Source organism: Maylandia zebra, linkage group LG7, assembly GCF_041146795.1.
Source record: "Maylandia zebra isolate NMK-2024a linkage group LG7, Mzebra_GT3a, whole genome shotgun sequence".
Taxonomy (NCBI): Eukaryota; Metazoa; Chordata; class Actinopteri; order Cichliformes; family Cichlidae; genus Maylandia; species Maylandia zebra.
Window position 1 is genome coordinate 57140543 of NC_135173.1, and position 27406 is coordinate 57167948.

At 38.8% G+C, this 27406-nt stretch overlaps 1 protein-coding gene across 2 annotated transcripts; it reads right to left on the minus strand.

Moving 5' to 3' along the window:
• Nucleotides 1-763: 763 nt before the first annotated feature.
• mphosph9 (M-phase phosphoprotein 9) lies at nucleotides 764-27355 on the minus strand. Of its 2 annotated transcripts, none has more exons than XM_004566914.4 (24): nucleotides 27256-27355; nucleotides 26214-26485; nucleotides 24931-25078; nucleotides 20960-21049; nucleotides 20320-20822; nucleotides 18964-19129; nucleotides 18692-18764; nucleotides 17731-17834; nucleotides 17512-17631; nucleotides 16843-17303; nucleotides 15613-15762; nucleotides 15072-15159; nucleotides 14475-14690; nucleotides 13101-13148; nucleotides 12942-13006; nucleotides 11666-11767; nucleotides 10655-10870; nucleotides 10405-10574; nucleotides 9594-9863; nucleotides 8821-8941; nucleotides 6944-7035; nucleotides 6274-6452; nucleotides 4158-4226; nucleotides 764-1684 (listed from the first exon to the last, which is right to left on the minus strand). In XM_004566914.4, the coding sequence occupies exons 2-24, from the start codon at nucleotides 26447-26449 to the stop codon at nucleotides 1583-1585; spliced, it is 3789 nt and encodes a 1262-aa protein (XP_004566971.2). In that variant the 5' UTR covers nucleotides 26450-26485; nucleotides 27256-27355; the 3' UTR covers nucleotides 764-1582. The 2 variants fall into 2 exon arrangements, with proteins under 2 accessions (XP_004566971.2, XP_004566972.1); XM_004566915.4 differs by having other exon boundaries at nucleotides 10381-10574.
• Between the last annotated feature and the right edge of the window lie 51 nt (nucleotides 27356-27406).

Here is a 27406-nt window from a genome sequence, read left to right on the forward strand (position 1 = left end):
AGACACTGTGAGTATGCTGCAAATAGATGAAAATTAAAAGGAGGACAGAAATAAAGGACATAGGAACCCTGCAAATGTGAGAATGAATGGCACACAGAGTATACGACTGTCAGGCCCCCATGGCGTGGACCAAGCTCCTAGTTAAACTCGGGAGGCATATAGGCATTTCCTCAGTGCTTAATTGTGGGATGGTGGTGCTTTGTAGATACAGTAATCCTAGCAACAACAATCTAATCAGGCAAGCTAACCGATCTTTCATTAGTCTTAAATTACTGCCTGTTATTCATTGTATACAAAACAGAGTGAATCCTCAATGCCAGGATCTCCTCTTTGACACTAAACTTCTAGAGCAATTACCTCACTTACCTCAATTGACTAGAGTAAATAAATCTGATTTGATTGGCTGATTCCTGCCTCTGAAAAATGTAACTTTTCAGTACAAGCGGCACAAATCATTGGAACCAACAGTTCTACAGTTCAGTTGAGCATCACATGATGTCATGCTGTATAATGCTGCTATAGGTTTAGGTTGCCAGGGGCCTTTCCACAGTACACTGAGTACTTCCTCATAGAAGTGAGTTCTTTTTCCCCACCATTAACAAATGCATGCTCAATGGAGATCAACAGGGAGTCTTTCTCTAATATTGTAAGTTCTTTACCTGAGAATATACTGTAAAGTGCCTTGAGATAAATTTTGTAAACGGGCTCTATGTAAATAATACTGAATAACAGCCACTAGGCAATGCACATGATGAGGCATAAACAAAGAGAAATACTGGTTTATTTTTAACAAAAAGCATCATTTATTGTTCAACAATATTACATTTCCAGTGAATTCATATCATTGTAGGAAAACCAGGACAACAAGGAAGCAGTGCAAGAACCTCCATGCACAAGCGTCATTGAAAAACAGCTGACTCGAGTTTTGACTCTGTGGAAATGTGTGTGTGCTGGTTTCACTCGATTTCGGAATGGACCATTACTGTAAAATAATTTACAGACATAAAGCAAAAAAGCCACACAAAAAAACCTGATTTGGCTCAATTAAATATTTCCTTCAAGATCAATAAGTTTGGCCCAAAGCAAAAGATAAATAAGCAACAAATTGAAGAAAATTACCTTAACACATGTCAAATGGAAAAACATTCAAAACTTAAAAAACAAAAGAGCCACAACAAAATAAAAAGAAAAAAAGGCAGTGATAGTTCCAAAGTGGATAAATGACTTTGCTGGAAACATTTGTTTTGATTGTTCACATTTACTCTGAAACATGAGCCGATTTAAAAATCTACTCCTGAATATGGCAAGTAAAGAATATTAATATTGATATTTCTGTGGCTAAAAAAGTAAACGACTGTACAAATCTGTGCTTTTCTAAAAAATATACTCCAAAAAATTGCTATATCTTTCATACATATACAAAATATCCCCGAGTAATAAGTAAGAGGTATAAAAAGATGCTGTGGAGTCACTGTACAGATGGGCTTATGGCACAGAAAAAGATGGGAGGACAATCAGTGCTGTGTATAAAACCAAGACACTAAGTTGTAGAATCAATACTAAAGTAAGAAGACAGACATTGCTATATGTTGGTCGAGGAACGGAGGACGTGGAATCTCTTCAGGGTCATTCGGATGGATCCCAGCTCACGGTTCAGCCTCTCCAGACGATTCTCTAAAGCCACCTGAGGGTGGAAGTGGAGCAGAAAGTTCAGTGGCAGCCATTTCAAAAGTAAGTTAGCAGGTTCAATACATTAGTATCTGATTTAAGCAATTGTATTAACTCTAGGGATGTTGACTTGTCTGGGAGGTCCCAGCAGAAATTTTTAAACTATTTTAACTGATCCCCCTCCCCTCTCCATAACAGGTGACTATGTGGAGAGGGTGTCCTCCTTTAAGTTCCTCAGTACCCACATTTCCGAGGACCTATCCTGGACAACTACCACATCAGCCCTGGTGAAGAAAGCCCAGCAGCGCCTTCATTTCCCGAGAGTTCTGAGATGGAACAGGCTGCAGACTGACCTACTAGTGTCCTTCTACCGTGCCACAATCGAGAGTGTGCTGGTGCACGCCATCCCTGTGTGGTACGCTGGCTGCACAACAGCCGATAAGAATAGACTCCAGAGGGTCATCAGAACTGCAAAGAAGGTGATCGGCTGTCCACTCTTCACCCTGGTCTTCATTGCCAGCTCTAGATGTCTCTCCTGAGCCAGGGCAATTATAAAAGACCACCTCCATCCTAACCACCATCTATTCAACATCCTGCCCTCTGGAAAACGGTCGCAGCAGATGGCCGCCCCTCCCTGAGCCTGGTTCTGCTGGAGGTTTCTTCCTGTTAAAAGGGAGTTTTTCCTTCCCACTGTCGCCAAAGTGCTTGCTCATAGGGGGTCATATGATTGTTGGGTTTTTCTCTGTATCTATGAAGCGCCTTGAGGCGACTTTTGTTGTGATTTGGCGCTATATAAATAAAATTGAATTGAATTGAATTGGAATAAGGTTCAGATCCATCAGGTACAAAACCAACAGACTAAAGGACAGCTTCTACCCGTGGGCAGTCAGAAAAATAAATGCAAATTAAGAGTTTTTTTTACAATCACTCTGTTGCTGCTACTTGCTATTTATTATGTTGCTGTGTGTTGCTGTGTGTGTGTGTCTTTTTGTTTCCATGCAATATTCTGTTCTTCCTCCGCAATATTTCAGCAGATGTGCAATTTCCATCCCTTAACAACCATAGCCCTTCCACCCTTATTTATTATATTTTATTACAACGCCTTGTGCACACCCCCACAATGCTCCCTGTAACACAAACATCGTGTATATAGTGTTCTTATATTGTTTTTCTTCTTCTTTCTTGTATATTGTTTTCTTTTCTTTCACACCTTTGTGGTCTTGTTTCCTAATTTCATTGTGCAAGCAACTGAACATTGACAATAAACGTTCTTACAGTAAAAGTTCTTCTAAGTTCTAAGGTTTATTTTGAGCACCTGACGGCTTTATTTTGCTTCTCATCCGTAAACTCTCTCCATACGCTTTCACGTATTTCTTGCGTAGGTGATAGAAGAGGGTTGCCATGTTTGATTCTGAGGTGGGGACTGGTTGCATAATTTGCATAGTACAGTTTTCTGGTCCGTGTCAGACTTTTCATAACCAAACCATGTCCATGCTACAAAGGTAGCCCCTCATTTAGAAGCTACCTAAGCTCCTCGATTTGTTTTGACTGATCCTTCTGTTTGGAGCTACCTGGTTCTGCCTCATCTTGACTGGCCATGCTGGTGTTCTCTGTGCCTGCATCCATGTGGTGACTGTAAGTGCCATTTAGAGTTACTTCATGTTTTTATTTGAGGTAATTTGTTTGATGCATTTTATAAAATTTGATGTTTGAGAATAAATGTATTTTGTCAGGTCATGTTCAGTTTATTTCAAAAAACCTCAACAGGAGCTTCAACTTTATTGTGAAAGGTTTATGTGGAAAATAAACAAGCAGACGGCAGAGCCACACAATGTTTTACCATTGTGGTTGCTAACAACAAAGCATAAAAACCGTCGCTTTTCCATCTGTAGTGTGGTTATTTTAAATATAAGAGAAAGATAGAACTTTAAAAAAATAATATAGCCACTACAGTGACCATCAAAACAATGAAAAGATATTGCCATAAACAGTTTGTGACACCACAAAACAAACGATCGTGTAATATGAAATGATAGATATTTTCATATTGTCATCCGAAACATATCATTATATCGAACAGCCCTACAGTAGAATCAATGATACTTATTAGCTAATGCATTTAGTTTGGTCCACAAAGCAGAATCTACTATACAAGGTTGACAGCAGCTCAGAGTCTCTACCTAATCACAGTGGTAAGCTTTGAGCGAAATGCTAACAAAGCATACTACCATACTAACATGTTGAGGTTTAGCAGTTTTATTTAAAGTGTCAGTATGTTAACGTTTGTTAAAAAGCCCTGCATACGACACAGTTCAGACTGATGGCAATGTTTTCGGGGTCTTTATTTTTTTAAATAAAAAAACTAAGTATTGAACAACATTTAGCAGTTGGTGGCTAAATCTAAAATGTATCAATAATATCAACAACCACCATAAATAAATCCTAGAAACATAATAATAAATATTTGGATGGTTTCCGTGGAGCCTTACCTCATCTAACCTGGTCTGTAGGCTCACTCTGCCGCCTGCACCAGGCATCCGGCTCAAAGCTGCCTCAATCTGTACATCACACATTCAGAGGTTAATCATGTATGACCCAAAATAATGATATTAATTAAATACCTCTCACATGAAACACATTCAATGGACTCATGTAGGGCTGCCACAAACGATTATTTTGATAGTCGACTAGTCACCGATTATTTATGCGATTAGTCGACTAATCAGATCATCATCCACTGGACGTAAAACTACAGCTTATTGCACCAGCAGCATCTGCTCTTATATAACTATCATTAGCTTACAGCTTTAAGCTTTTAAGGTGCTAACTAAAAATAAAGACAAGATGATAGTTTATTCAATTTTAATGAAATTTGCAGATTGTTTCGGTAAAGTTTAATAAACTCCTTGCTATCTAAAATATAACAGGACACCGGAGTATATTCTCCAGCATCTCACACTTCTGATAATCAGCTGTCTGCTTGACGTTTATTCAGCTGTGTAAAAACTATAACTTTAATCTCAGCCAAACCGATTTACTCAGGAACAAATAAAATACAAAAAAAAAAAAGAAAAAAAAAAGCCAAACAACAACATTTTTAATTTATCTAAGTGACTCATATATATTTAACCTGAGTCGCGAAAGACGGCGGTGAGTTTGAAAACAATTGGCCGGGAGTCCGATGTTCTCACGGCGCTAGTGACCTAGCCCCCGGCTAGCTATCGAGCTAGTGGGTAACGGACGTCTCCGAAAACGTCGGAGCGCTTTTGAAAATATGTGGTGTCCTGATAAACTGAGCCGATATTTGAGGTTTACACAGCTACATTCTCGCCTGAAAATATGTTAAACGTTTATTTTGTGACCCAGAAAGAATAATAAGAGTAACATTAAAACTAACTAGCTACCGCCATTGTTGGAAACTAAGCTGGGCCGCGCTATGAATTCTGGGACACAGCTGCTTCTTCTTCTTCGGGGTTTAACGGCAGCTGGCATCCTTGTACATGCTGTGCTGCCATCTTCTGTTTCAGTCCGTTATTACACTCTTAAATCCTGCTATTATTCCTGCGTCTTTTGCGATCTTACAAAGCTTCAAACGACGCGTCGACTATTAAATCAGTCGTCGACGATTTTGATAGTCGACGTAATCGTGACTAGTCGACAAATCGTGGCAGCCCTAGACTCATGTGTAACGCAGAGTAATATTCCCATGTCAGCAAGGTAGAGACAGGAGGAGAGGGGGAGGGTATAAACCTCCTAAAAATACAAGTCATTTAGCAGCTCTGTAAAAACAATGAATCCTGGCCTATGTGTCAAGAGATGCAAGGGTCTCTTGACACCCTTGCAAACACTGGACATTCTGGTGTTTAAAATAATTGCAAATTTCCTTTCGCAATTACAAGCAGAATGTGATGAAACAATCACTATGACTTGGAAGTGTATCAAAGAGATATTAAGAAAAGGTTAAAAACAGGGCACTTGTATCACAAGCTGTTATAACAAATCAATAAAGTACAAAGTCTGCCCAAAATGAGAGGAAGAGGAAATCCTAATACCAAAGCAGAAGGACAGGTGTTCTAGTTAATTGGACAGCAAACAGGGTGGCACAGTGGTTAGCACTGTTGCTTGACAGCAAGAAAGTCCTGATTTGAATCCACTGGCTTGCTGGGAACTTTCTATGTGGCGTTTTCGTGTTCTCCCAGTGCTGGGTGGGTTCCCCCATGTACTCTTTGTTGTAGAGTGGCGAGATAAAGGCTGTTAATATCAATGTTTGCCATGTCCCAACAGCTTATAAGGGAAGCTAAATTTTGGAATGTTACTACGCTCATGTGTTTGTTTGTTTTTTGTTAATAACCATCTATCTAGAGGCAGGGAGACTAAATTATCTTAGGGTAAAACCAAGTACACCCTTAACTTGTTACCAGTTCATTAATGGGCTAACACTGAGAAATACCATTCACTAGCCCCCCCACACCTACAGACTCATCAGAAAACTTCACGTGCATGTTTACCGTTTTACACCATTTTTAAAAAGACACCAGTGTTCCACTTACATACATACACTGATTTGATAAAAAAGCATATTGTGACATGCCTTTGAACTCTCACCTGCTGTTTCTCCTGCGTCAACTCGTCAAACAGTTTCTCAGCCTCCGCCAGTGACTGGATTCTGTGAAGTGAGGCTGAGTCTTCACAGGGGTCCTGCGGGTCAGGTCCACTAAAGCCTCCCTGCTCCTCCCAACCCAGCTGGGAGTTTTCATCCTGTGGGGTTTCACCACCAGAGGACTCTGGCAGAGAAAGGAAAAAAAAACATTATTAATATGCTCCCAGTAAATACACTCACTGGTCACTGTTTTAGATCTACTGTCTGCTATGTGTGCAAAAAAAGAAAAGAAAAAAATAAAGTTACTGAAGTGTTACTACAGCAATAACAGAAGTAGTGAAGATTAGTGTAATTAATATAACAAATTAATTATAATGTACCTTCTCGCACTCTAAAGCAAAACCTTAAAATAAATAATGCCCAACGGAAAATCAATTCAAATCAATCAAGTATCAGGTTTTATTGTTACATCGCATATTAAAAGAGTCATCATCCATCCATTCTTACATTAAAAGATAAGTATAAATAATCACCCTGTTATTCAGTATCATTTAAACTGGTTTATGGTAGGAGTACAGCACCAAAACAATGCAATAAATCTGGTCAAACAACAAAAAAGCAGTACTTAACTGAATTTTCTAAAAAAAACTGTATCTGTGCATATAAATATGTTACCATCTTCTCTGCCTGTTGACGTAAACTGGAGTCTTTTCTTGGGACTGCTGCTGTGGAATGAGTGACGTCTCTTGTCAACTTGTCCGTCAGGCCTGTAGACAGCACACAATGAGGTTTTAATTCAACAAAAAACAAGTGTGACAGCTGCTGTTCAGGGGCTTATGTGATGAAGCAGTGAGGTGTTTATATTTCATTTCATGCTCTAACTGACTTTGAACAAACCTGTGTTCTGTGTGACACTCTTTACAAGGTTTTAATGTGTGTAGGGAGCAGTGGGATGACACCTGGTGGTAAATCTCAGCAGGCAGTGTTTACGACAAATATATGACGCAAGGGTTACTCTGTCCTCTGTGACATGGTGCAACTAATAATGTTCACTAATAGATGCCAGAGCTCCACTGCTAATATTTCTCGACAGTAGCTCACCCACACCAAAATCTTTGACACATCTCTCTCCAAGCTGACTAAGATCTGAGCTGAGGTACCCGAGCATTAGGCTTTGGGGGGTTTTTTGTTTTCTTTTTTTTTAGCCTGCCACTGTGTAGTAGCAGTGAAAATTTCTTTCCAATATTCCAACTATCATTTGGTTTGGTGAGCTCAATTTAGGACTCAAAGGGAACATATTGAGTGTAGTTTGATGTGTTTCATACAGATCTTACACTTGCTTCCCAGACCACATTATGACTGTACCTGGCTTCAGAACATTTTGAATGATAGTCATATTAATCCGAGTAGCACAAAGAAATGTACAGGGACTGCACTACTTGAGAAAAATGGTGCAACACCAGACAGGTTACTGCAATGGGACTTTTCTGTGGCCTGAATATTGACCTACAGGCTGTAAAATACATCCATATTACTTCCCAGAGGAAAGTGTCAGAGAATCACTGTGGCTATCCGGTTGTTAAGTGATGACATATGAACCCTGCTTCGGGGTCCAAACTACATTTGGACTATAAAGGCTGTTGTCTTTTTAACGCTTTAATGCTTTGTATCTTGTTCTGCTTGATCTGAACAGTCAGCGATCACTGTCGGCCTCACATGACTAACTTCATATTGTGAATGGATTATCTCAGTTTGGCCCATTTTCAGCGTCTTTTATCTGCCATGTGATTGCATTTGTCTCTAACCATCGGGGACCCTCACCCTCACAGAAATCCTTCAGTCAGAATATGGTATATCATCTTTAAATAGAAACTAGCAAGGTAACTCCCTGCTAACTTCTAACTCTTTTAAACTTTAGAAATCCTGTTTTCATGGACGCCTGGATGTTACACTTGATTGTTACACCTAGTAGAGCTGCCACACTGATCATTTTATTAAAGATGAAAGAATTTCGACAGTTTTTAACTCGGTGATACCACAGTATTTGTTTGAGTTTGGGAGCTGAAGAGGAGTTTGGACCCAGAAACAGCTAATGACATCAGACTTAAAAGGCGGGTAGTGAATGTATAATGAATGGATATAGAAAATAAACTGTGTACCCTCAGTACAGCTTACTGCACAGGCAGCAGAACACTTTCCCTAATATCTGTTTCAACTCCACTGACATGAGGACAGATGCAGAATAACTTATTTTATTGTTTTTATTTAGGTTTTGATTTATTGAGATCTTTTTTGAATTATTTTGTTGTGCTCTTTTTGTGGCATCAATTTTGGCACATAAAGAAAGTTCAGGTCATGTAAAAACGTGCCCATATGGGAGAGCTCATATTATGTTATTTCTAGATGGTTTAAAATAAAGAATCACAAGTTAAAATATTGTGAAGCACAGTGAATACTTAATTCCCCCTCTCCCTGTAATGTTAATGCTGTTCAAACACGGCTTACGGAGAACTTGCGCAACAATACAAGGTAATGTGATGTATGTTTCTTACCTGTGGAGAAGGTATTCCTCTCTTGGCATTGGGTGACCAAAAGCAGTGGAGTAATTTTCAGTCGGGCTGCGTTTAGGGCTGGACTTCGCAGACAGAGGCATGAGTAACATTTCCCTCTTTGCTGAATGGAAGAAAAGAGCGTACCACTAAGTAAAGCTCACACAGCCCTATTAACACTATCACACTGAGTGTGTCACAGGAGACAGAGCCAAAAACAATGTCTTTGTGTTTTGTGTTTCCAATTAATGAAAGTAATTCAAATTACAGACAAACAGTGGACTCCAGCAGTGTACAACTTATTACAGTAATCACAATACCAGTCAACCAATTATAGCAGCAAGTAGTGAAGCCAATACAGAAAACAAAGGCAACTAAGCCATCTGATTGCTACCATAAATTTCAGACACAGTATATACATCTTAAGTCATACCAAAAAAAATTAAACAAGACACTTGATTTGACTCATTTTTTGATTCCTCTTTAAATGGTAACTGTTCTTATATTTGCTGTTTTCTACTCTGAGCACTCGTTAAATACAACTTGCTTGATTCATATATGTTTTTCTATGTAAGTGCTTTCTATCTAACATTCACACAGAATTATACTCCAATGGATGAATTGGAGAGCAACTTGGGGTTCTTATCTTGCCCAAGGCTATTTGGCATGCAGACTGGAGTAGTCGGGGGTTGAACCTTCCATTTAGTAGGTAACCTGCTCTACAACCTGAGCCACCATCACCCCTAAATGGAGGTAGAATGACTGGAAGCTCTTACTGGGTGTAGCTGTGGGTATGCTTCGGTGTGCTGGAGGAGGCAGTGAGGAGGATCTGTGGCCCTCTGGAGACAGACTCCTCTGAGCTCTTAGCAGAGCAGCAGCTCTTTCTGCTCCACTGCGACTTTTCGATCCTCCATGTTCAGCTCCAGCCACAACTCCTCGAGGTTTAACCAACTCCTTCTCTCTGTGAAGAAGTCCAGCGCGCTCCTGAATTGGCTCTTTGTATCTTCTCTCCACAAACCCAACAGTGGTTCTCTGGCTACTGACCCCTACAGAGACAAAAACATAATATAATCCAAGAGCAGCTTAAAAAGTGCATCCAGTATAAGATTTAACAACAGGATGTGCAATAAGGTATAAGCTGAGCCATCTCCAGACAGAAAAGCAAGAAATGACAAGTGACTACAGAAGACCTGAAAGTAAAGAATAAAATCCTGGAACTTAATGTGAATCACCACAAATTAAATAATGTCACATGTACTGAAAGTGTACTAAATCGAGGAATGATTACAGTAAGAAACCCACTTTTAATTGTAGCTGCTTTTGTAAAACCAACACTGAGGTCTGACCTAACTGTTTGGCCACAAATCTTCGTTTGACATGTTGGGCTATATAGCAGCTGTATAATTTCTCATTTTTTCTCAATTAGCTTGTTTTCCAGGAGTCACTCTTTCTGATTTGAGCTACAGGACTGAGGAACATTTTTTTTCATGGTTAGCTGCTTAGAATTTCAGACAGTCCCTCAGTATAAAGTGGCCTTTGTAAATGTGTGTGTGAGAGTCATACTATGGTTGGTGGAGCTGTTCTTACAGGGGGCCCGGGTATCTGTGGCTTTAGTCTCCTCCAGCTCTATCAGGGCCCTCATCATGGGTGTCAGGGCACAGGATCCTTCTCTGTGACTAGCTTCCTGGTGGCCAGAACTCTGCTCCTGGTGTCTGATCTGAAGAACAGACTGTTCACACTCTGGAGGAGATGCACACCTGTTGGAGAAGATCTCTGTAAATCACTTACAGTTGTACTAAACAAAACAAAAAAACATCCTCAACAATCAGAAACACACCTCCAGCTCCCAGCAGCTGAAGGGGTGTCCACGGAGCTTCCTGTTCCCGATGAATGATCATTTAATGGATACGATGCCCTTTTGTGGACTGTTGATTGATTAGGTCTTCTGACACTTTTTAGCTGGTCTGATAGAAGAGGAGACGTTCTGTGGGTGACATCTGGCTCTGCTTTGCCTTTACTGGGTGACAGCAGGAGGTCCGGATGGTGGAAAAGGCTGTGGACACGTTAAAAGGTTAAGAATTTGGCACGCATCAGTTTATACACCCCTTGTAAGCACTGCACTTACAAAATATTTGAACTTAAATTGGAAAGATATAATAAGAGAGACATGATTAAAAACATTAAAGAAAATCTTTAGTTATTAGTTCATCATTCTTATTCTGATGGCATACTTTTGTTTATTATAAAAAAAAGTAAAGATTCACGTAATCTATGTTCCTGGTTGTGATTTTCAAAACTCAAATCATCAAGTTTTGTGACCCTGGCAATTTAAAGCAAAAACCACATCTGAAACAAGAATTTTTAGTAGAAGAGTTCACATTGTCAAAGACCCAAGATGGTGATCAATACAAAGGAGAATGCTCGCTGTTTTATTAACAGTTACAGAGTCCCATATCAAATCTGTTCCATATCACATTGGAGTTCTACTGTACAGTCCTGAAGCATCTAAATGTTTGCAGAGCACATCCTGCAACATTATAATCAATGAAAGTGGCCAAACCAGGTGGCAACAGGACATAAGTAGGGCATATGCAGAGGGGACTAAAAATAACAGCACTAAAAATAGTTGTCCAGAGACCAGAAGGTATCACAGTGGCACATTCAACAGGACGTCCATGGAATGCTTTAAAAATACCACCTCTGTTCGTCAAAGGTATCAGAGAAGATGGCCTTGATAGGAAATCAAACAAATTTAAACCAGGTAAAGATTCTGATTTTATTTAATAGGTGGAGTCCCTGACATTAATGATTACACCTTGTGAAGGATTTCAGTACTTTTTGTGCTTACCCAGCTCCAGAAGGTTGTATGTTACTGTGGGAAACATAACGGGCCCTGGCCTGGTTCTCATGCTCCAACTGCTTCACCTGAGACTCCAGCTTAGAGATCACTCTGAGGGGTTTAATCACAAACATACACATGAAATAACTAAACCAACACTGTTTAGATTCAAAGAGTCATAGAAGTATTTCAAAGGCAGGTACAACAAGCTATGCTGGCTCATTTATTTCTTTTTTCACTACACAGCACAAGGCTGTTTACTTTAATGACTGACGGATTGATTGAAAACAGCAAACAATGTTAATAAGTGTAAACGATAATATATGATTGTAAATAAATTCCAAATAAAATGTTAATTATTGTGAGGCTATAAAACACACAGCAGCTTCACCCATCTGCTTTTTAAATTTGAAATTAAGGGTCCACCAATCACATGAACAGACAGCTACTTCAGACAATGGATGGACAGAGGGGCTGTACAACATCTCTGTAAGCTCAAGTAGGATTATTTTGAACTGTGAGTCATACAACGCTACTCTAGTCCAGTGCAAGAATAAAAATATGAAAATGGAAATGAGCATATTAGGTCCTCTTTAATGTCAACATTTTGCAAGAAAAATTCTCTCAACCATCAAGGCCTGGCTGTAATTTGCTCCTCTGTTTTACAGATCATAGTAATTAACATTTGCACTGTGACTCCATTAGTCCTTGACGCTTAGAGCAGCTTACACATTTTCTATTTTTAAAGTCTTGTGTGTATTCAAAAAATAAAACATTTCTTAGGTTCCCCAAAGTCTCTTTACACACAAGGTCATATGTTATTTCAGTGGATGCTGATGTAGGCCTTACCCTTTAGGTTATTAACTCAAAAACAGATAAGCTAAAGTACTCCAATTTATAACTACCATCTGTTCTTATTGTTGACTTGGCACACTTTATCAATGTGCTCCCTCTATAGGCATCAATTAGCAGGCAAAGGGGAAACTGCAAGGAGACAATGCTGCCTAGCATCAGAGGCCAGCACTATTATCTATTTTTAACAGGATCATCGTTAGGCTTTATCGATTAATATTCTTTTCTCCGTCTCCCTGCTGAATACCACCCACCACTGCAGCCCTTTCACAAAAATGCTCAAACCAGCAAGTGACAATGAAACACTGACAGGCCGGAGAACAATAACACTGTAACATTTTGACCTTGACCTAAAGTGACCTTTAAACAAGCTGGTAGTCTTGACTTTTTAACCTTTAGATCCAGCTCACCTACCGTCACTCTCTTCACTCACCTCTTTAATTCAGATATCTGATCATTGGAATCAACAAGCTTATTCTCTGCTGACACCAGGTTGTTCTGTAGATAAATAAATGGGGAAACTCCATGAAGCCAAACAAATCAAATAATCACAGTAAGGTTTTAATGTAAATTTCAGTGAGAGAATCATTACCTTCAATCCTTCATGGTCTTTTATCAGAGAATCATATTCTCCAAGCAGCTGAGGAAACAAAACCACAGACATCTTAACCTTGGACGCCAGCATTACTGCAGTGCTGACAAAGAGTGATTTACTTTTTTGCTCTTAATACAAAATTCTGAAAATGTGACAGTAGTACTGACAATACTTCAGACGAAAGAAAAACCAATATTAAAATCAATGAAAAATGAGGTGGATGTGGTGGCTAACATGGGGTCATTTAATAGTTTGGTTTTTTTAAACTGAATTTTTAAACACTCTATACATACTATAGCACTGGCAAATGTCCTTTTTTAAAATAATATAAAAAAAAAATCAAACAAACAAAACAAAAAACCCCACCAATGTATAACACTGCCTCTTCATTGTTTAAATACTAAATTTATACATCTTTCTGAAATCTAAAGGAGTATGTAATTTGTTCCGTTAGATAGATTACGCATAAGTTATCTAGCCATAGTCTGTTGGTTTATCGGGAGTTTAGTTTTTAGTGCAAAAAGTGCACCTCTGTAAAAAATAATGAGCTTGATTTATAACATGTTATAATTTGATAATGAATGCAAAAAATACAATTGCTTTTTGTTTTAGATCAGCATGGTGACATGGTTTTTAGTACTGTTGCTTCACAGCAGAAATATGAGGGTTCGAATCCACCATCTAGCCAGGGCTTTTCTGTGTGGAGTTTGCATGTTCTACACTTGGGTACTCTGGTTTCCTCCCACAGCCCAGAGGCATGCACCTAGTGGGGTTAGGTTCATTGGTGATTCTAAATTGTGTGAATGTGAGTGTAAATAGTTCTCTAACTGTGTTGTGTGACAGACTTAATATTTTTTAATAGTACTTTCAGAATTATGTTTGTTTTTTTAAAATCCACCGATACTACACTGTCCAGTGTTTCAAAAGACCAGTCATGAAAGTGGCAGAAACTGTATTACACAAAAATTATATGTAGACTATAAAGTGAAAGACATTTGCTTGTACTCCCCTGCTTTGGAGAACATCTGGCTGTAGCCAACATGAGGTTAAAAGAATCAATACTGGAGCAGATAGTAATCAGATGAACCTGACTGGTGCATCCTTGAAAAAAAACACTCTTAACATAGAAAAAACTCTTACATACATCCTCAGCTGCAAACTAATTCCTCAACACCTAGAGCTAGCTGACTGCAGATAAAGTAAACTATCATAAATTATCAAGTCCATTAACAACAGTGCACTTGCCTGATTAAAGGAAATACCTCAGTACTGATGCTACCAGCATCCAGTGAATAAGAGGATGTTTATGTTTATGTGACAGTTTTCTGACCGTTATCATGTCTTCATGTCATTCTGTTCTCTCACACTTACATCCTGCAGCATCTTGTACTCTCTCTCCCTCCTGGCCTCCTTCTCATCTGCTTCTCTGCAGGCTTTCTGCGCTGCCTCCTCCAGCTGCCGTACACGGTTCTTCAAACGCGCCACCAGGGCGTCCTTTTCTTTGGCCGAATGTTTGCTTTCTTCCAGTCGCTGTTGCAAAGATTTCACAGTGGCACCTGCTACAGCATAGCGCTCCGGCCATTCTGCCTAATGACAAAAAAAGGACATCAAAATGAAGATATGGAATAAAGATTACTTTCATAGCCATTGACATATTTTTAGAAAACATCCTTGATGAAGTGACAAATTAAAAAGACATTCTAATTAAAACCCAATAAATATAAATGAACACGTAAACATGGATTTTCGCATTCACAAGATTTTCAAAAAATTTGACCTATGACCAAACTTGTTGAGAATTCTAGTAGTGTACCTATGGTATCAATTTGAAACTTGTATGTTGCTTGGTTAACGAGTTATCGCATTCACAACTTGGGTGTCCATGTCCCCTGCTGGGTGATGACAATACCACATCAGCTTTTTACGGCTAAGGGGTAAAAATGATATAAAATAAATAGCAAAGCATACCAGCTTTTTTTCCAGTGAGCTGTTTGTTGCCTCTAGTTCTTGAATACGGGTGGTGGCCTCAGCCAAAGCCTGTTCTAGATGCCTGCACCTGTAAATAAATAGCAATAAACAATGAAAGCATAAAAATAATCTAAAAAGCAATACTACGGGATTTTATGCGTCTTGGTAATTCAGAATATGAATTCAATATCATTCAAGTTTGATTTGACACCTTTTCCCCTTTAATTTCAGCATCTTAACCACAACTTTGCATCATCCTAAATGGAGTACCTATTTTAATGTCCCCTATTGTTAATGCACTGACAGATGTAGAAATGTGTTAAACTTTTGAACCCCTTGACATCAAAAACAACAGTTCACTTATTGGCTATTTCTAACCAAAAGTGACTGTTAACCCGCTGAGGGGGACTGTGATTTGGTTCTACATTTAACTGTATCATCCCTGCTTATTTTTCTTGTACATATAAAACTAATTTTTTACTCCAACTCAATATAATAAACAATAATATTTTAACTGAAACTATAGTCCATAAATGCAAACCTTTCTGTGAGCGCATGGTTGCTCTTCTCTAAATCCTGGGGCAGATCTCTGAGCTTGAGTTTGTCTCGCAGGATTTGGATCTCAGACTCATAATATGCTTTCAGGTCAGCCACATGCCGAGAATGCTTCTCTCTCAGGTTCTGCCTTAGTCTGAAAAACAGGAGAAGAAAAACAAAACTTTTTTAAAGAAGATTGGTCATGTGTAATGTTACTTTATTCACAGCACTTGAAGTAGTTTTTGGTTCTCTGGGAGGTGACTGGGCATGGCAATGTGATCACGATGCAAAGTGAAGCGAATTCATCTGTTACCTTATTTATCCATTACTTCTGACTTTCTGATAATCACAAATACATACCTCCACTTTTACAAGTACAAAGAGATAATGGGGGAAAAAAGAAGCAATAAATTGGAATGAGAGCAGCTTTCTTTTTGGGGCTGGCTAAAGCCTCTTGGACAGTGCCAGAAACGATTATACTCACCTGTAAATAAAGGAATAAAAGGGGAACTATAACCAACCTCAAGGGTAAAAAGTTTTAAATATGTGCTAACATAATCAATCTTGTTATGAAATGAAGCTATTAAACATGAGATTTCTGTTCACTGGTTCTGGGTCCTATGAAACACATGACGTTCCATGTCCTTATTTCAGGTCCTCTTAACAGAAAACATTAGGTGTAGCTAAAGTGCTAATAGTGTTTGGCAGTATTTTGGATTTATTTGATGTCTTTAGAGATTCATATTGTTCAAATACTAATCGTTTATACTTTATAAACAGACATTTTCAGTTCTTTAGCTTCAGGTCAACATCAAGCCAAATCAAGCATTAGAGTAGATGTTCCTAGAAATTATTATTTTTTTTTTTTTAATTATTTGACACATGTAAAACTTTTTTAAATTTTCATGTTATTTAATTCTGTTCAATCAAGTCTCTAACGTTATGTCATGCCCCCCCCCCCCAAAAAAAAAAAAACCCCACCCAACTTTAAAAAAATGTCACCATACAGAGCATTTCTAGTTTTCCTGTGGCGTTGCTAACTTTCTGTAGGGAAACTGAAAAGATCTACCACTCAAAGACAGATTGACACTCAGTGGATTGTTTGAGAATAACATATCAAAACCAAGTGATAGAAAAGGCTCAAACAAGTTAAAGTTAATATCAGTGCATTTTTTTGGAAAGATATAGGCAAATGGTTGAGCAGAACATTATAAATTATAACATATGTACGTACAGAGAGAGGACAACAGGATCCTCTAGTGATGATGCTCTTTCCATGTGTGGACTGACTCCATGACGCAGAGAAGCACCAGAGGCTGAACAAGGCTTCAGGGTGCTGGTGTGGGTGTGACTACCCTCCTCTTCGCTGGCTAAGGGAGCACTGGCTCTGCGCTGATGGCTGTCTGTTTGGGAGGGCTGAGCCTTATCTTGGGAGGTAGACAGGAATTGGGTTGTATTTCCCCATGGGCTTTGCACTTTAGATGGGGCAGAGACACTGGAGGTATCAGAGATATAGTCTGTATCTCCAGGGTTGGGGCTGCAATCCACCATGCTGTCAGGGGTTATGGGGGTCCCAACTCTAGGGTAGCGGTGGGGCTGATTGGCGAATGATGGGCTGCTGAAATGAGAGGGTGAAGTGAAGCCAGAGGTGCGATCTGACTGCCGCATGTTAGCTGCTGGATCCAGTGTCAACATCTGAAGCACAAAAATACAAATTGTAAGAAAATGTGAACTTGTGGATGTGAAATTTATTACAAGATTACAAGATTAACACGTCACCAGTCAGTTGTATTTTTAAAAATATTATATTTTTTAATAATTAATGTTTTATCGTGTCATTATCTATCTTCTGTAAATCACTTCTACAATCTTGGGATTGCAGAGTTTGAGTCATGTGACATACCTGCGGTGACAACGGAAAAGAAGTAGCTGAGCCTTCCCAATCTGAACGCCTACAATCTGCTCTTTGCTTGTTCTGATAGATCTCTCTGAGAGACAGCTGAGGTTCCTGGCTTCCCGGAGTCTAAAGAAGACCAAATTAGGCATCAAACCTCAGCATTATAAGCAAACCATGTATTTTATATCAGTCTCAGAAGCCACAGTAAACCATAACGTAACTCACCAGACTCATGGATGCCTCTTGCAGAAGTAGATAGGCACCGCTGTCAAAGCTTTCAGGTAGTGGGTGATAGAGATCACACTCATTCAGACGCCAATACGTGAGGCCTAAAAAAAAAAAAGGCTTACTTTAATTGCTATATGCAATAATTTGGAAACATTGTTTGAAACTACAATTTTATCACATATTTCTGGCAGCGCTGGCCATCCTAAAAATATATGTTTTTAATATAAACAAGGAGTCTGATATTTAGTTAATTGACACCACTGGCAATGTTTACAATAACAATTTGGCTGATAGCCAGTGCTGATACTATTCATTTTTTATTTGTTTCTGTACCAAAGATTGTTAATATCCCATTATCAATATGGATGGGATATAGCCAACATGGATCAATTCCAATACCAATATTCAGCTGACATATATTTTATATCTTCCTTGTTACTAGCAAAGCTATTAAAAGTACCAAAATTACACCTAAAGAAAGAATTTAGTTGAAAAATATGTGTGTATGTCTATATAAAATATCTTATTGTTGTTCCACTGAGCCTTAGTGTAATCTACATATTATTATAAACACTTAATTGCACCATAGTGTTGGAGTAACACCCCCCCCCCCCCCCCCCCCAAAAAAACAAACAAACAAACAAAACAAAAACAAAAAAACCTTGGAGTGAACAGCTGTTTAAAAAATGTTTGACTGGCTGAGAAAAATGCAACTCTATTGTAACTCTACTATATGTTTAACTGCAAGAAACACAGAAATTAGCTCTCCAGGTATGTGTAGAGATGTATGTTTTCAATTTCTGATATGACCAGGGGCTTCATCTTCTAAAAGAAAAAGTGTAATATCCTGTATTTTTTTTTATTTTATTTCATGTTTTGTACTTGATTTATTTCAATATACTTTACAGTGGCCAAATCCAGTCACTGTGTGTCTGAATTCAAGTCACTGAATTCTTACCTGAGGCTTCAGATGCTAAACTATCACTCCTCCTCAGTGGAAAAGAGCTGGAAGATGGCCCAGCTGGTTGATGCTGAAAACCAATAGAAATGAGTGGATTAGATTCAGCAGCAGGAAAGTAATCAAAACAGAAAAATACAGCAAAAAGAAAAAATACTACAAATAAACACTATGCAATGTTGCGGGTTTGTTTGTTTTATTTTATTTTATCTATGCAAAATCTTGGACAAATAATCCTGGAGAAGAGGCTGTCACCACTTCCTGGGTTATACCTGGTCCTGGGACTCTGTGCTCTCCACAGTGTTTTGACTGTGGGATTCTCTGGGGCTGCGAGGCTGCTCCTGGTACTCTGGTATTTGGGATGACGCTTGTCCTGCTTTGCTCTTCTTGGGCCTCAGTTTCTGCCTCTGGGCCCAGGAGGTCAACTGTTGACTGGTGCTGTCAACAGAATTGCTTAGGGTAAGTAAAATTATAATTTCTCAGACAAATGCTGCCTAAACCTCAACAGGATTCTTGCAGGGTATCTAAAGGGTTGAATGAGTATTGTTACAACAAGCATACTGCTGCCAATCCACACAAGTGAGACAGGGAAAGGAAACACTAGCACAATGATATATTCCAATAAAGCTTAATAAAGACTCGCACTCGCAAACATGTCCAAAATAATTGGGTAAGCACACATACACATGTGTTTGTCCTTAATTACATTTTTAATTTTGTTTTCATTTATCAAAACTTAAGAAAACCACTATTCTAGAGCCATTTACCAAGTGCATTTATATTGTAATACTGTGTTAGTACTTTCCAGATTAAGTTACTAATTCCTAACAGTATTACTAAAGTAGCTAGTGTGATAGGGGGATGATCTACATATGATGATCTAGATACTTGGCAGGATATGCTAAATGTCATGTTGGGTGGCCATTTAGTTTCAAAAAATGTTTTAGAAAACATCTACAGGCAATTAAATTTGATATTAAATGTATTTATAAAACCAGTTTCAAACACAGAACTCTTAACATTGATGGCTTCATCAGTGTATTTCTTTTAGGTCATGTTTACATTCATGTTCCTCACTGTAGGGTATAAACTGGGTATAAACTGACTGCGTGACAGATCTGAAGTGAAGTACACAGTCACTAGCTGCTTGATCCTAATCAATGGTGTCTATATGTTGGGCACCATTTATTTTAAGTAATTAATGAAGCTACTATTGTTGTGTCACATTCATAAATCTGCTCAGCTCTCTTGCTTAATGATTGATGCTGCAGGTGTTGGAAACTCAGAGGCAAGACTTCTACAGGCAGCTGCAGGCAACAAATAACTTTGGCTCCCGACTAAATCTTATTAATTTGACCTGTCACAGACTCTGTCTTTATCACATTGAAGACTTTTCCATTATTTTAAACACTCAACATATAAAATAAACTGTTGGCCAGCTGAACATGTGTAAACCGTGCCTTTTACCGTGTCTGTAATGTTTATGGACTAGTGTCAGACTTTGTCTATAGCCATTTTCAGATGCTCTTGGGTTAACAGATAGACGTTTATGTCTGAAAAAGCTGAGAAAACACCACAGTACATCCTTACAAACTCAGTTTAGCATGGATGTGTTTGACCTTACATACCCAGAGATTTTCTGCTGATAAACTAGTGATTCATTCACTCCGAGCATCCTCTCATTGGAGAAATCTTGCTGGCAACCAAGCATACTTGTCTCTGTGTCTTTCTGGAAGTTAATGGACCAGTGATGCTTCTCGCTTCTTTGACCAACAACCTCATCTTCTCCCGGTGAACCTGCAGGTTCCAGACTCGACTCCCAAGTAGAAAGAGTCCCATATCCACTGCTGAGCACTGTGGTTGCACGCTCATCCCGCTGATTTGTGGCCTCAGACCTAGGGAGTGGAGGCGATGGGGAGCTAAAAGGGGTATGGACGGGAGCTGCCAGACTGTCATTGTCACTGGACACAGTTTTGGGAACAGTACATTCACTGGAGACAGGGGGAAAAATATAGTCCTTCATGTTTGTGGTACTTTTGCTCACAGGAGTTGGGGAGAACTCCCCATGTGGCTGGACACTAGCCTGGCGGTTTTGGAGCTGAACAAGGGCCTTAATTTCATCCTGAATCAACTGAAAAAGAGGAATTATTTTACTGTAAGAAATTGCTTTCAATATACTCATTAAGATAGTCCCCTTGTAATCCACCATCTCTTTTTTGAGGTGGTCCAATTTCATAAAACAGGACATGATGTTAAATCCAGGCTTACCTGTATTTGGCACTGGTATTGTTCTTGCTGAGCAAGTATTTGCTCTTGGTATTGCTTCTCAACCAGCTGAAACAGATGCAGCCATCGACCCTGTAGCAGAAAAACAAACATCGTTACTTGTCTTACTTTGAATAAAAGCGCGGGCTATTACAAGACAACAGTCACACAGAGATAAACAGAGACACAAAGAATGGCAAGAAGCTGTTGTATTACTAACTGCCATAGCCAGTTGCATGACAGCCACAGGAAGCCGACGGGTAAAGAGATCATTTTTTATCAGATTCCTTCGTGGAAGAAAAATTGTTCAAGTCATCTTTCCAAAGTCACGAAGAGGCGACAGATCCCCTGGATTTCAGGGTAAGTCCCGAGACACACTGTGCTACAAGAAATCCCTTTCACTGGAAAGAACAGTGACTGTTGCAGTACTCCGGAGCGAAGAGACAGACAGGACGGCTGGGGTCGCTGTCGGGATTTCTTTGCCCCGCTCCGATTTTAGTGGATTTTAATGCTGTGGCTGACGCCACTGGACTTTTAGTGTTGTTTTTATGTTTTTACTGTGTGTTCCCCGTGGCCAGGGATGTTTTTAACTGTTTTAAATCTTTTTTGTGAAATACATTATATTTTAGTACAAAGTTTTGTATTGTTCTATTGCCTTGGCTACTCCACTGCTCTGTCCGTTTTTTGAAGGGTTGCCCTTCACTTAGAATAAAACCTGGTGTCCACCTACATATCTGGCTACTCGGAACATCTCAAGGTCCTGTACCCATCCGTCAGTAAACTGGAACTGGGCTTGTTAAGGGACCTGAAGTTACTAAACACTTCATGAGTGTATGGACTCACACTTAGGACCATATAATTATAAATATGAGTGTGATGAAAGTTGGGCAGCAAGCTAATGTCTTTAGTCCACTCTGTATGCTCGTATGAGTCTAACCCTTTCACTCCTTTGATTTTTTCCTGTTTTATTATTTATAGTTTTGTTTAGAGGGAATATTTTACTTTCTTTTCTTGTTTGTTTCAGTTTTAATATAGCTACTTTTTGTATTATTCATTTATTTATTTGAGATGCGCCAAATCGCACAAAAGACTTAACATTACATCGAAGTTTGGTTGTTTGTTTTTTTAAATGCTCGCTGGAAGAGACATTTTTATTTTTAACGTACTTTTTGTTTAATTTTGTATTTGTTGTTTGGTCGCGTGTGTAAGACAGATAAACACTGGAACGGCCTGTAAACACGGCTTGTTATGGTGGAAAAAAGAAGCCGGTTTCTCTTTGTTTCCCTCCCCACCACTGTGGAATTTTTATTTAGGAGTTTAGGAGTCAACAGTTGTTTAGTATACAACGTACACAATTAGATATGGGCACTGAAACCACAGTCCATCAGTTATTTCTGAGATTTTATTAATTAATTAATTTTAGATTTCTCCATGAAAGAAAATGTATAAGTTAACTTTTTCAAGTTTTAATTTTTTATTTAAAACAAAGAAAACCCATATGAAACATAAATTCCCTCTCCTTAAATATGTCTTTTCAAACAGATGCTTCCATGTAGGGCTGTGCGATATGACCAAAATGTCATATCCTGATATAAGAATTCTATCGTCCTGACAACGATATAAATCACAAAAATGTAACATTTTCTGTAAATTCTGTGAATCTCGGGCAGCTCGTCTTGCGGGAAGTGTTTCCAGCTGCGCGTCATGTAGCTGGAGTCGAGTGTTTAAACCGATGCATGAAACTATACATTTTAATATACACCTCCTTCATTCTTTTAATCTCACTTGGCTCACTACTGCACCCACTCCGAGACCGGACCATATATTAGACCTAGATTTGTCTTTTGGCATTTCAATTTGTAATCTGGATATAACTGATGCTTTTTCATTAGAATTCTATATTATCCTTTTTGATATGCTGCTCCTTCTTCCCCCTGCCACACAGCATCTACCTTTTCACCAATCACATTATATCAATTCTTCCACTGCTAACTATTTTGTTGAGTCCTTCAAAGCTGCAACAGATGCTTGGTCCATAGCAGCTTCCCTGCTCTATCTCAGCCATGAAGATTTTACTAACTTATTCAAAAGCACTTGTTCCTCAATTATGGATACTGCTGCTCTGTATAAATTGAGAAAGTCTGGACTTAAACAGTTGTCCTGGCTCAATGATTGATGATTGCTCAATGTATGTTTTCTCCCATCAACTCTTAAAATGTGAATAATTTCGACAATTCTTTACTAGTAAAGTTGAGACTAATAGCATTCCCACCCCTTTCACATTTTAACTGACTCTCTCAAATAGACTGTTTTAAACAGATTACACTACCCGCTCTTACAAAGACAGAGATTTCTCATTGAAATCTACAACTTGCTCTCTAGTTACTGTGCCTTTCACTCTTCTGAAAGATGTATTTGATCCAAGCACCCTCTCCATTATCAACACTTCTAAATCTACTGGTACCGTTCCATCTCTCTTGAAGCAGGTAATCTAGCCCTTGCTGAGAAAGTACAACTTAGACTCCAAATTACCTAATAATTACCAACCTCTACAAACAACCACTACCAAAATTCTTCAGCAACTTATTCCTTGCATACAGAAAAACAACATCTTTAAAAAGTATAAAATGAAAACAATTCTTCTACATCAGCTGCACCTTATTGTAGGGTATCTCAGGATTCCATTTTAGGGCTTATTCTGGTCTCCCAGTTTTGCTTACTCTGGGACAAATCATGAGTAAACACAATCTCTATTCATTCTCATACTGACACTATTCAGCTGCACCTCTGCCTCAACCCCAATGAGAAGCCCACTTTCTGATTAAGTTTGACAAGCAAATTACCTCAGTGGTTAAAAACGTCTTTGTTTTGGTTTTTTAATCTCTGTTCCATATCAAAAATTAAGCCTTTTCTGTATGTGAAAGATCTGGAGATTGTTACTCATGCCCTCATTTCTTCCCACTCAACTACTGCAATTCACTTTACAATTGTCTCAGTCCTCTCTGTCCCACCTTCAGTTTATCGAAAATGCTGTTGCTAGGATCCTCACACGGACTCAAAAAAGACATCATATTATACCCGTTTTAGTTTCTTGATTTCCTGAAAAATTTTGAATTGATTTCATTGATTTCAAGATCCTTCTCTTTGTCAATAGAGCCCTTCATGGTTTGACCCCTTCTTACATCACCAACCTCCTACAAACCTGCTCCCTTTCCAGGTCCCACTCCCATGAATCGCAGAATACTGACCCAAATGCAGAACACCAAAACAGCCAAGGATTAAACTCAAAATACATTTTTAATAGAGTTGTTTAAGCAGTCCAAAGAATATAATATCCACAAAGGCAAAATGAATCCAGAGCAGCATGAAACGCATGAGGGCGGGTTAACTTACACAGAGACAAACAATGCTCTTTATAAATAAATCTGAATTGAGTAGAGTTGAGAACACAAAAGAAAATAGTTCCATGTACACTAAAGGACTGCAATACTATGTGTATTTATGAAGGTGCCAGAGAACCCAGCTGTGTACAACAATTATGGTACAAACTTCCATTAGAGAGAAAGAAGACATAGGAAGAATTTAATTTTCCTGTGACCTACCCATACAGTAATTAAAGATTGAGAACAGAGTGTGTTATACCCAGGTGTACAAACTGAAAGCCTTCAAGCTTGATGAACTGTGCCATAAAGTGCCTTCACATTGTAGAGCATCACAGTTGTCCTTTCTCTGCAAATCACATCCTGTGTCTGAAAAGATCAGCTGTGTGGGTGTTGGGGTCTGTAAATGTGTATGTGTGCATCTATCTTACTGTCAGGTGTGATTTGATCAAAAAATACATGTGACAAGTCTGAACTGAGGCTACCAGCAGCCAAATACAGTGCACAAGAACAAACTGCTACAGCAGCAAACACTTCATCATCAGCCTTTCTACAAGACCTATTGTCTTCCAGTCTCAATGGGTATTTTCCTACCTCGCAGTCCTTCCAGATCTCAGGGTCTGTCTCCCCACTGCTCTGGATCTCCTGGACCAGGGCCCTAAGGGTCTCCAGGGAGCTTGGATTGATGAATGGTAGGGTCTTCCCTTGTTCAAAGGCTTCATCTGTGCTCAGACATAGGCTCCTGTAAAACAAATTGGATATTGTTAAAATATTGTATCAAATATTAAAATATTAGATTAGAATATATTAGATATGTTTCTCCAGGCAGTATTATTTTATACTGTCTGGCATTATTATTATTATTATTATTATTATTATTATTATTATTATTATTATAGCTGAGCAGTATTTTAGAGACAACTAAATAAAATAAAAGTCAAAAAAGATCTCTACTTCTTAGTTCAGCCAATATCTGCAGCAGATATTGGCCTATCACAGACTTTTCAGTGTCTGATATTTTGTTCAACATGCGCCAATATTAAAAATATTTTTATGCAACATAAGGCAGAAGAATATCCATCTGTATATTTAAAAACAGTGTTTATCTTGAAGAATAGCTCTGACACATTTGTCTGCAGTACATGCAGCAGAGTAACGTCACAGCTGAGCAGCAGGCAGTGTCAAGCACTGGAAGTTATCTTTAGTCTTTGAAATGTTTTGGTGGAAATTAACAAAATAGCCCTATACTTCCTCTTCCAGTTTAACACTCTATATGTGTAACTATAAATAAATACCACCCAATATGTATACTGTATGTATAGTATCTACTTGAATGATCCAGTAATCCACGTGCTCTACTACTTTTGATAGAATACTGCTTAAAGATAGCTTTGTCTGTACATGTCTAAACTCAATCTGTTCAGAGGTTTTCCAAACACAACACAAAAAAGGCCACTGAACACAACAGAGTAATATCAGCACCTATTCAATTTTCCATTCCATTGAAATCTGAGAAATAATCATGTATGCAGTCAATTGTAGTTCTTAGAAAGAACAGGAGTTTTAAAAGACCATAAATCAAAATTGACACAGAAAATTGCAGTCAATGCATCTTCATATTCAACACTCCTACATATGTTCAAATTTCCACAAGCATTTAAAGAGAGCTGTCACAATAATGGAGAAACTATTCTGCATAAATAGGTAGTAGATGTAAATCAATTTCCTTTTAAGCATTTAAATTTAAAAAAACTGCAACAACACACCTGCATTAGGAAAAAAACTATTCAAATATTTAATATTTTAAAAGGGGCAAGTGTTTCTTTTTTTTATGCAGACACTTCCTCATACAGTAAGGAACTTAAGAGTTACGGTACCTGATCTTGTTGCATGCTGGTGTGATGTCCATGGGCCTGCACTCCACAGTGCCTCCTGTTGTTTGGGAGGTTGTGCGTCTCCCCTCAGAGACAGCCAGTCCTGAGGCTGATGTCCCCTCAGAAGACACCAGCGAGTTTTCGCTCTCCTTGCCCACATCCCCATCAGCACTGACATGGCAATGGCTCAAAGCCCCTGAGCTGGACACATCCTCTGAGATACTGTCATCTGTGGACATTTTTATGGGCCCATGCAGAGGAAGTCACTCTGACAGCTAGGGACCAAAGGAGAAAAGTTCAGAGTTCTGTTAATCACACTTCTTGTATTTCCAGCTTCAACAACAGGAAGTGCTGCTGAACTGTGAACACGACAATGCATTAATACGTTAATGTATAATACATGTAAAAGCCAAGAAAAGACACCAAATCAACTCTTAGTTTTGATCTTAGATCTACTATCAACATTCAGTAACTGACATAAATATAAGCAACATAAATAAGACATAAACAAAAGCCGTGCACAATACGCAGATTTTTAAGATAATATGTAATTGTTCTTGCTTTAGCCTCTTCTGTCAGTCTGTCTGTCATGACCTGTGTTTGCTGTATGTGAGAGCTCGTCCAACATGGGCAGCTTTGATTGGACACCTAATTAACTTAGCCAACAACAAGAAAATCAACAGAGATAGAGCTCCACAAGCGGTGGGCTGGTTCATTTAGTAAGAAGCTACATTAGCTGTTCTATGGTGTCGGCCAGCGCAACGGATGCTGCAGACAGTTGAAGTTGCCTATAAACTCCACGGGAGCCTGGGTCAGTCAGGCTAAGTTACCAAGCTAGCACAGTAACTACCTCTGACTAGCAGTTCAAAATGGTTAGCTAGCTAGCTCAGTTTGGCTAAGTTGGTTTATGACAGGTTTGTAAGCACAGCGTAGGCACGCAGGAGAGCGCGGGTGAAACGATAGCGCACGCGGGTATATAATAAATGATATAAAACAGAAAACTGTGTCGCGCTGATTGGCTACATATAATAAACATTTAACCTACCCGTTAACTTGTATCATTATTTCATCCATATTTCTCTGTGAGTAGTCAAGCTGGCTAGCTGGTTGCTGGTTGGCTACTGCACTGCAGTGGTCGTTGGCTGCTGTAGCGTTCACAGCCCACATTGCTATTGGTCAAAATATTATCTGAAATA

Coding starts and splice junctions, on each gene's coding strand:
- mphosph9 (XM_004566915.4), bottom strand. CDS start 26,449: ATGTCCACAGATGACAGTATCTCAGAGGATGTGTCCAGCTCAGGGGCT. Junction 15,763..16,842: donor GATCCTGTTGTCCTCTCTCT/GTACGTACATAT, acceptor CCTGTTTTTCAG/ACTAAGGCAGAACCTGAGAG. Junction 14,691..15,071: donor GCTCACTGGAAAAAAAGCTG/GTATGCTTTGCT, acceptor TTTTGTCATTAG/GCAGAATGGCCGGAGCGCTA.